Source organism: Pyxicephalus adspersus, chromosome 1 (genome assembly GCF_032062135.1).
Source record: "Pyxicephalus adspersus chromosome 1, UCB_Pads_2.0, whole genome shotgun sequence".
Lineage (NCBI taxonomy): Eukaryota > Metazoa > Chordata > Amphibia > Anura > Pyxicephalidae > Pyxicephalus > Pyxicephalus adspersus.
The window spans coordinates 177,561,577-177,572,212 of NC_092858.1; the positions used below are offsets into that span (position 1 = coordinate 177,561,577).

The following is a 10,636-nucleotide window of genomic DNA, read 5'->3' on the forward strand; positions in this document are numbered from 1 at the left end:
TGAGAGTAAGGCACAGAGACATTTGGCTCCTCTGCATGCATTTCGTTCTGTCTGATTTCGGGTCATGATATTGGAATATTCCGGATACCTTCCGATCTCTCAGCTCTTCCTCGGTGTTTTCCGGTTCTGCGCTTTGCAGAGGATTTTTCCCCTGAAAATATTCCAGGATTTGATGTTTCAGCTGAGCGCTTCTCTCCAGATTGACTCTCTCTGCGCACCCTGCGCTGCTCCTGTACCCCACACTGTAATAAATGACAAGAAATGCGTTACCGATATACAAACAAGCTGATCATAAAGTGCAGACAACCAATCAGACCCACAATAGTTTTGTGATGGAAGCAGACCATCACCCAAAAAAGTGCCCCCCGGGCAGCCCAGTGCCCATGGGTCACTGTCAGCGTTACCCCACAAGCGGTCACTTATCAGAGGCTGCACTCTGTAACATCTACAAATGTATAAAACATATTACCCATGGAAAGGAAGGAATCCTTCATGAATCAAACTTCTCTCCTCTGCTTTCATCATGTGACCAATACCTGCCCAGGGGTCATCCTCCAGGTAACAAACCGAAAACACAACCAATCACAAACCTTTGGAAGACTTGGTAGCACAATTTCAGCTGCCTCAGCGCAGTCGCCTCTCGTGAAGAAAGTTTGTTGTAGAGAAAATCACAGATATCCTCAAATTCCTCATTGGTCAGATCTCCAAAAGAACAAAAATGAAAGGATAATGAGCTGAACTCCACCAAGACACCACTGCGGCCCGTACCACGGAAACCTGAGACACAGAATGACGCCGCCTGGGTTATACCAAATAGTCGTGTCACTACTTCAAATGATTCATCAAACACAAAAATATTTCAGAACAGGCAGATCATAACATTCATCACCTACATGTCTTCATGTCACCAGGGGCCCCCACTAAAACATTACCCCTAACCTTGCTTTTGGGTGAGAACTTCCCTCAAATGCATTCCAGGTGGAAGAGATGGGGTGTGAAGATGGAAACAGAAACCCATTGAAGGACAAATATCTGGCATTAGCAGCAAATTGAAGAAATAAAGACAAGAAAAGCTGGGGTTTAAAGGAAACATTTGTGAAGTGTATTGTTGGTAAGTTATATTGTAGGTCACATAACATACATGCAGTACATGGTGAAAACATAAAAAAACAAATCATCAAAGAGGTCCCATCCCCTATACAGGACTGTAAAAGGGGGATCCGTTGGGACTAGCGTTCTGGACAAGATGATCCCTGTGACATGGATTTAGTGTAAAATATACCCAATCACCTCTCGCATTGGAAGGCTGCATACCCTCATGAACGTATGGTAACAAATAGAGAATGAAGAGAAGTAGGGGGGTTTAAATGCAGCAGAGTATTAAACATCAAATACAGATAAAAATATTTACATTGTTACATCACACTTGGTATATATGTTTCCTAAATTTATTCGTACCCCCTTAGGAACCAGCTATGGGTTTTTTTGGGGGGAGCTAGACAGACTCTTAACTGAATGAGGTGGGCGCAAAGAAGTAAATGATGATGTAGGCGTCATGTCCTTACGCGTTTCACCTAATTTGACTTCTTCAGAGGACTGAGACATCAGAATATAAAGTTATTAAAAGATGATCCATGACACAGAAACTTTACAATTATAGGAAATTTAGTGTTGTGCCGCGACGCGTTTCGCCTGTACCGGCTTCATCAGGGAACTTGTGAGCCACAGAGAGTAACTGTATATGGAAATGACATGTGTATAGACATTTACATACAGTAGCAATGAATAGAAATAATACATAAATATAAATTTATAAAATAATAATGGTGATCTGTCTTTAGTAGTATATTATAGATAAAACATATGTGTAGCGATACATATATTATAGCGTGACAATGATGCGGATAATATGAAATTGTTAAACAATAGCAGTGAGGTTGCAGCCACTATATTTGTTCCAAAATAATGCTGCATATCAAACATATAACAATAACTGGAGTCATAAATCAGATAGGTCAGATATCTGTAACACAATAGTGATTAGTGCTTAAATATTGTCAATGAAGTTTATACATCCAAAAGATATTCATGAAAATATTATATTTGAACCGCTATGTCAGCACAATATTTTTTAACAAATTAAGCAAAGGTTTTTTATGAATGTTACTAATGAATTATAATAAAATGTTTACGTTTTTATGAAAAATAACTGTCGTTAGAGTCCCATTGCTATGTCCTTTTCTTTTTTGTTCTCTATAAATAGTATAAAGTTTGTATATCAGTCATATGAAAAATGATGTATGGTAAGAAGTGATAGGAGGTTACAGTTTGAGGTATATGGATTGCAAAGTACTGGGATCAGTGTGATGAGTAATGCATGTATTCACATCTGTTCTTGAAATGGAAAAAGAATGTAAAATAATTGCTAGTTGGTGGTAAGGGGGGGATGGGGTTATGACAGAGAATAGGGAAAGCGCTAACATAGGCTGCGTTAGGTATCTTGGTGAATTGAGCTTACCTTCTATGAACAGATGAAATGTTAATTGATGAGATAACACAGCAATGGGATTACTGCGTGGATGGCTCTTCCTATGAGATAAAATGGCGTGTGGGGTCCAAAACGAAGACTGTGTACACGCGGAGAGCTGCACATGAGCAATTGAGAACAGAGGATAACAAAGTACAATCAAAGATAATACAAAGTGAGCACCATCTTACGCAAATCTCTACCCGGGGGATTGGGAAAAGGAGCTCTTCCAGCAACTCAAAAACGCCACCTAAGCCAACAAAATCCATCTGTGGTGGAGATATATAGATGACATCTTCATATTTCGGTTAGGCTCCTTGGACGAACTCCATGATTTCTTCAAACTATTACAAAACAACCCATTCAACCTGGTTTATCATGAATCTGGAACATACCCATATAGCCGTTTTGAATCTTTACATTCTCAATAAATAGCACTGCATTACAACAAGCCTTTCCAGAAAGGAGACGGCTGGAAATACTCGCTTCCAGCTCACATCCAAACTCTCTCATACAAAGCATACCATATGGCCAATACCTACGTCTCAAAAGAAAATGCTCCACGCAAATGGATTACATCAAAAAGCAAAGATACTCCAGTCTAGACTCCTCCAAAGGGGATACTCCAAAAAAGCTCCTAAAGAAGGCCTAACAGAAAGCAGCAACAAAAACTAGGGAAGAACTACTTCTCAAAACCAATTCTGACACCAAAAATAACACAGCTGAAACCCGAATTATCACCAAATATAACACTGAACACAACTTACTCCAACAAATTTGTCAAAAACATTGGAATATCTTGAGTGACAATCCCTCACTCCAAAAATTTGTTGGCAATAAACCCCAACTTGTCTTCAGAAGAGCACCTTCCCTAAGGGACCAGCTGGTTGCCGGATCACCATTCCATCATCTGAAAACATCAAAGGTTCCTTCAAATGTGGCCACTGTACCCAATGCCAATGGGTCCAAGAATCTATATGCATAGTACTTCCTAATGGCGTCACACTAAACTATCACATTAACTGCACCACACAAGGGGTAATTATCTCATTTCCTGCAAATGCGGCTCCCTTTATGTGGGCAAAACCAAGAGACCATTTAGAAAGAGGATTTACAAACACATCTATTCCATAACATCAGGAAGAATCACTACACCACTCAGTTACCACAGTTACTTTCTGTGGCTCACAAGTCCCCTGATGAAGCCGGTACAGGCGAAATGCGTCAGGACACAACACTAAATTTCTCCGTCAGGGATCATCCTGTCTAGAACGCTAGTCCCAACATGCCCCCCTTTTATGGTTCTGTATAGGGGATGGGACCTCCTTGATGATTTGTTTTTTTATGTTTTGACCATGTACTGCATGTATGGTATATGACCTACAATATAACTTACCAACAATACACTTCACAAAAAGTTGCCTTTAAACCCCAGCTTTTCTTGTCTTTTCACTTATGCTTAATTTGGGGGCAGGCACACAATACAACCTAAAGAATAATATTAAGGGTTGGCAGTTTCACCCTATTTCTCTTTCCTACACTTTTTAGCTGCAAATCACAGAGGAGCACTGGTGAAGGTGAGAGTTGGGTAGTAGTTTCGTGGCACTGAATTGGTAAAATGGGCTCTGTGTCAGTGCCCCGCTGCTACACGTTACCTCCAGTGGTAGAAGAATTCCATTGCAGGTTGCGGAGAGCTCTCTTTACTCGAATGACTTCCCAGCCCATTGAATCTGCCACATCCACCACATTGAACTCCACAGAACTGGTGTGTGTGTGATCAATACCGGACAGACGTTCCCGAGCCAGAGCTACAGCCACCGGAGGACAGCTGAGGAGAAGATAGAAATATTACGTGTGTGGTGAGACGACCATAGACTCTATATCAGTAATATTTAGCCAGCACACACACAAGGATAAAATGCTAAGGAATCAGAGTGATAGGTGCCCACTACCCACCTGCACCCCTAGATTCAGCTATTCCCCCCACAAACAAATCCTACAGCTACCCCTTTCATATTTTCTGCCTTTATTATGGGATTGATTTTTCATTTGACCGCATTTTAATCCTTTTTTTTCATTTGTTTGCCTCCTCAGATGAACTTTTCACCATGAAGCCAGGTCCCTTTCTGATGCTCTGGGCAGAAAAAAGGGTAAAAGGTGGAAACTGACGAAGAATTCTCCAGAACAATAAAGGAACATTTTCTTCTTTGATCCCAAACCATCAATCCAGACACAGCCTGGTCCCCGGGATCAAACATATATATATTTCTTTAGGAATATGACTGGATTTGTTTCTCAATGACAAAATGTTCCATTGTCAGTTCCTGGAATAGAATTGTGTAAAAAGAAGTGCTAGGAAGAAGGACCCATCTGCCACAAAACTCCGATGCTAAAAGTGGAAATTTGGAAATGAACCGCTCCTGGATTGGGGGGCAACAACTTGGGCTTTGACAGCCTGAAGTTTATGTGGGGGATGGAACACCCTGGTCCAGTTAGTGCCCAGAACTAGCTTAACTAGAACTTTAGGATGTTCAGGATCTATCCAAATTGCTAATATCTGGAAAATGAGGGAGTCATTATTATTCACTGACTATTCCATGAATGTCAGTCATCCAAGAAGCCCAATACAAGGTCACTGTAGCCACCACTATGGGGAAAATAGAAATGCTAAAAACCAGTAGTTTAGAGGAAATCACAGAAAGCATTGACACAGAAAAGATGGTTGTGCACAAGTCTACTGAACCAGAAAGTCTCCTTAGTGAGGTGACAGCAGACCACCGTGAGGATTGCATGGAGTGAATGCCAACTTCTGAGTTGAAAGCAGCAAAAAACTTGGAATGTAAAGCCTGGAAATATTTTGATGCCGGGACTACGATCCCTGGGTTGAAGAGTCTAGAGAGTTCCAGATGGAGATTAGCATGGTGATTGGGTGATCTCTGGGACACCACCATTGGGAATTAGAGATTTCCATGGACCCATGCAGACTAATAGACATTCCTGTAGAAAATGGCGCACCTTCATACCAAGGAGAGACCAAGCTTGGAAGGATGTGGAAGTGAATGGTGTAGGAATGAAAAGAGCTAATCAACAATCAGTCAGCGGCATACGTTTTTGGGGAGGGAGATAAGTTACTTAGATATTAGTATCCATAGTTGGTCCACTTCTGCCAAGTGACTTCAAACAACCTAATACAAGTAACAAACTTTTCACCAACCGACGGTCACAAGCAGTGCAGAGGATTTGGTTATTGTGGAATCCGGTCTCCCAATCCACATTATGGGTGATTTGTCTGTCCCTTCAGCATTGCGCTAACCAGTTGATAAGTCGATTGATTGAGATCCAGATGGACCCAACGATGCCAATGAAATCAATCATTGTGATGGAACAAGAAATCTTTCTGCAGAAGAAAGTAATGCAAGAATCCGAAAAGTCCTAAAGCAGGATGAGGATTTCCATTTTTGGGGTGTTAGGGGCCCCGTAGGACATAAGACCGGTCATACTGTGTAGTAACAGGCCGGCCCTCCAGCTTTAGGAAGAATCATCTAAAGGCTTTTCTGTATCTCTGGAGTAACAGAAGACTTTGGGGGAAGTGGGGCTGTCCCTGCAAGCTGTACAGACGGAAGGTACATGACAAGGTGTACCTAGACAGCTGTTACCTGGCAGAAGTGTAAGAAAAGAGGGGCAAGCGGCTGCACAGGTATAACAGATCGGGGATAATGGTTCCACGTGATTTCTGCACCGGAAACAACCCCAGAGAGATGTTTATTCAATGCTATTCTATTTAAATCATTTTAATAATTATTATTGGTGAAAACATGAAAATACAATAGGTGACATGTTACCTGAGGGCCAGGGCACGCAACTGCTGAGGGCCACTGTAGCATGTCACACGACAGATCGATAAGGTGGGGTGGAGGAGCTCCAACCACTCAGAAGAATGGAGCTCCATATAGCAGAGAAGAGTCTCAATACCTAAAAAAAAAAAGAAATAAATCTAAGATAACAGATCACTGACCAATACTGAGAAATACACCCAACCTTGGGATACAAATATGGATGGGGTAATATTCCATTATCTGGGGTATGATACAATTCTATCTGTTCCTAATTACACTCCACCGGCTTTCCTGGAATGCCATATCTTTATTATTTGTTCTGAGACTTGAAGAGGCTGCATTTTTTGTGGATCAGTTTGTGTAAACCCGGGCCCAGTATCCCCAGTTCTCAGACACCACTACTGTGCAGTGCAGCTTTTCCAATCTCCCAGATAAGAGATATTTTCTGGAGAGAGACCAGTCTCTGAATTGTGCTGAAGGGTAATTATCAGAGGCTAGAACATTTTATTCAGACTCTAATTTTATAGTAGGGGCTATAAGCAGCTCACCTTCCTCCCGTACATCGAGTGCCTGCACCGTCTCCTCTATAGGCAGAGCACGCTCATGTCTATGACACGTCCGCTCCACAAATGTATGTGTAGCCTGGGCTCTGTCCCCTGCTTCCTCCTGACCATCACACTGTGCCAGGAAATCCAACATTTCCTCATCATCCAGCTCACAGCCCTGCAGGGGCAAAGAAGAGCAGATAAGCTTCGTGGAATGACAAGTATGGAGGTCACTAGAGAAACATTTAAATGTCAATGTGTACTGAACACTGCTTGGTTCAGGAAAGGCAGTATAGAGATAATGTCTGCACCTTCATGATTTAATCACTGCTGAGCTGCATGTAAAAGGTTTATTCTTTGTATCTTACCTGTCCAATCTTTTGGGAACAGACCTGACAAGCTCCCCCTCACGTTTACATGGAGCCATCCTCATGCTGGGAGAATATTGTAGAATGTATTTGCTGCCCACAGACCATCACAGTGTAAGTTATTGTATAAGGCTCAGCTGTTCTAGTGCCTAAAACTTCTCACAAAAATTGGTAAACTTTCTAACAAAGGCTCAGTTGTTTTTCTCTTTTTATTCCAGGAGGCCGCATTGCTTCACATATTAGAAGCTACAGGACTGTATTGTAACTGCCACTGCTTGTTACTTCTATGGAAGTGTTTAAGAATATACAAGTGCCAAAAACAAGACCTAACTGCCTAGCAGTTACCAATCCCAAAGCCTAGTGGTTGCCAGTTGGTGTAACTGCTGTGAACTAAGCTTCAATGATATTACACTGAACCGATTCCCACTAAGTGATTACACAGAGAAGTCAATGGAAAGACTCTACATATCATGGAGGTGGACACATCTGTAAGTGTTATTGGATAGCTATGGCACAAACTAGTGGAAGCTTTAATTGTGTGTTGTCCCGCTCACTGCTGACCACCCGCAGAACACTGAGAAGCCTTTGCTTGTGGTCATGTGGATGCCATGGTACCAATATGGAGCTTGTAGCTAGGTTTGCTCCAGAAGTTTGATTTCCTGCTCCTATGATGATAACCATAAATCTTTAGTGTTATCTAAGAAGTGACAACTGAAGATGAAGACTTCAGAAGACAGAAATAATAAGCAAGTGGATGACAATGCACAGCAAATCAGGGAGAAATAGGAATTCAAAGCAATTGAATTACATTGTATAGCAGTGATCTGACTAGGTGTGAAAAGGGCTGGCAGAGTAACTTATAGGGATTCACCTTTGTTTACAGGTGACAGGCAGCCCATCCAATTGCCACCAGTTTAGTCTTTTTTCTTATTATCTTATTATTATTATCTTCTTTCTTATTGCCGGCACTCACACAAAGCTCCCCCCAAACAAACGTTATTCCTGATGATGCCACCAGGGCGGTGACCTGGAATCTGGGGAAGAAACGTGTTAGCCGGATCTCACCTTCCTCAAAGCCTCACGCTTTTTCTGGATCTCGCCACACTTGCACTTTGGAAAGACTTTCTGGACGAGTTTCTTTACAGTAATGTAATCCACTGAATCGGCGTAGACATGTCTGCGCAGCTCATCCAAATCCTGTGACTGAAACACACAATGGATGACGTGAAACGGCCAAAAGTAAAAGGAGCCACAGGGTGGGAGCAAGAAGTGCGGTTACTATGGGCATAAGTGGAACCAATACATCATAGAAAAGATCCGCTAACATAATCATGTAATATCAGCCAAGGGATTGGTTATGAATTGTCTTATGAATCTAATGAGCCTTATATTAAGATATCCGATTCGTTATCCTGCATCCAATCCTATTAGAGGCTGATCCCAGATCTCTGCTACAAGGTGACCACTAACAAATCCATGAATTCTTCAGTTCTAGTCATTCAGCAATGGTGGGAAATACCCAAGAAATGATTGTAATGAGCTCACAGGAAATGAGACGCCGCACACTTTATGAAGGAAGACTTACATTTGGGTCTAGGAAGAGGTGACAATGGGCATCTTTGCCATCCCGCCCAGCTCTGCCAATCTCCTGGACGTAGCTCTCAAAGTTCTTAGGCATATTGTAGTGAATGATTCCTCTAACATCAGATTTGTCCAGACCCATTCCAAATGCGACAGTAGCCACGACGATTCGTAGCTGACCGCTCATGAAGTTGTTCTGTACACGGCGGCGCTCAGAAGCCGACAATCCTGCATGATATGTATCTGCCATCCACTTCAGTGGGCGGCGAATTTTCTTCCTTGCTGCAGGAGAACAAAATAAGCATATTCACAGTATAATTCGTGTGTAATAATAATGACCAGAAACATTTCTTCTTACCCTGCACCTTCTTCCTGTCATGCTCTGCTGCCTCATTCTCCTCTGCCGTGCGACTCACCACCACCCCCTGCAGGCACGTACGAAGTAATGCTGCCAAGCGCTGTGTCTCCTCTCTTCTTGTACATTAAAACATGACAGAATCCAAACAGCCAAAACGTTCTCCCTTTAAAAGTGTAACAAGAGCCTAAAAAATAAGAAGAGAGCCAGGTGAGGGGAGTAAGGTGAGAAAGGTGAGTGGGGAAGAAGAATGAGGTGGGGGAATAAAGAGATGACAATGCAAAGAGGAAACCAATGAATCTGGAGAAGTCAGGATATGAGAATATAACAAAACAAGGAGGCGTCCTCCAATCATTATATAACCACATCTCCTAGACCCTCGGACTGTAGACAACAGAACAGGAACACTGTGATATCACCTGGTCCCGGTCCTGGTCCATAGACACAGATAGGTGTAAATTAGGAGGTACAGCTGCCAGGCGCAGAGCCATCTTGCCGCTGTCTGACACTTCCAGGTGTCGGGCCACATCCTGAGCAGTACTTAGGGTGGCTGTGGCTGTAAGTCCAAGAAGACACCGAACACCAAGGCGTTCCCGGAGAACCTGAGAAAAGACAAAAAGAACAGCTGGTGAGTTCTGGCTGATGAATTCCAGGATTCCTTTTCATTTCACAGAGATGAGACGTTCATACTCACCTTGCATAGTCGAAGGTAACAGGGCCGGAAGTTGTGGGACCACTCTGAGACACAGTGAACTTCATCTATACATGCAAAGGCCACTGGGGGGAGCTGGTCAGCAGGGGGCAAACAACTGGACCCTGACTGGCCTCCACCAACTAAAGCCTCTGGTGAAAGGAGCAGCACATGCACCTTGCCTTGCTTTACCTTGGAAAAAAAATCAAAGAATTTAAAGAAGAGAGAAATATCTAGAATCAGGACAGACAAGTGTGAAAACACCTAGCGGCACACCATACAAGGGGGATACACAGACAAAGACAAGCAACACATCAAATCTACACAAATCAGATTATCACACAAAATACAAAGGGGACCTCACCTTCTCCATCGCTGCTTCTCGCTGAGTTCTTGTCATGTTGGAGTGAATACAAACAGCTTTCAGCTTAGAGGGAAGACCAGACACCTACAGGAAATGGAAGGAATGCTCATCAGTGCTCATCATCCTGCCCCATCATTTCTATTCACCCATCCTAAGCTGCAGCACCATTACCTTGATAACCCCATCCTGACCCGGAGATCCCATTTACCCAATTCACCCTATCCTGACCCGGAGCCCCCATTTACCCAATGCACCCTATCCTGACCCAGAGCCCCCCATTTACCCAATTCACCCCATCCCGACCCGGAGATCCCATTTACCCAATTCACCCCATCCCGACCCGGAGATCCCATTTACCCAATTCACCCC

At 42.9% G+C, this 10,636-nt stretch overlaps 1 protein-coding gene across 1 annotated transcript in view; it reads right to left on the reverse strand.

The window, feature by feature from the left end:
* The window catches only part of RECQL4 (RecQ like helicase 4), a gene marked incomplete at its 5' end in the record, with an annotated part of 19,508 nt that overhangs the window by 3,108 nt on the left and 5,764 nt on the right, over positions 1-10,636 (reverse strand). The window contains 11 exon segments of the mRNA XM_072424434.1: positions 89-242; positions 591-777; positions 4,183-4,355; positions 6,370-6,499; positions 6,912-7,086; positions 8,342-8,479; positions 8,862-9,139; positions 9,270-9,399; positions 9,632-9,814; positions 9,907-10,095; positions 10,268-10,351. Coding sequence (XP_072280535.1) covers positions 89-242; positions 591-777; positions 4,183-4,355; positions 6,370-6,499; positions 6,912-7,086; positions 8,342-8,479; positions 8,862-9,139; positions 9,270-9,399; positions 9,632-9,814; positions 9,907-10,095; positions 10,268-10,351 — 1,821 coding nt within the window.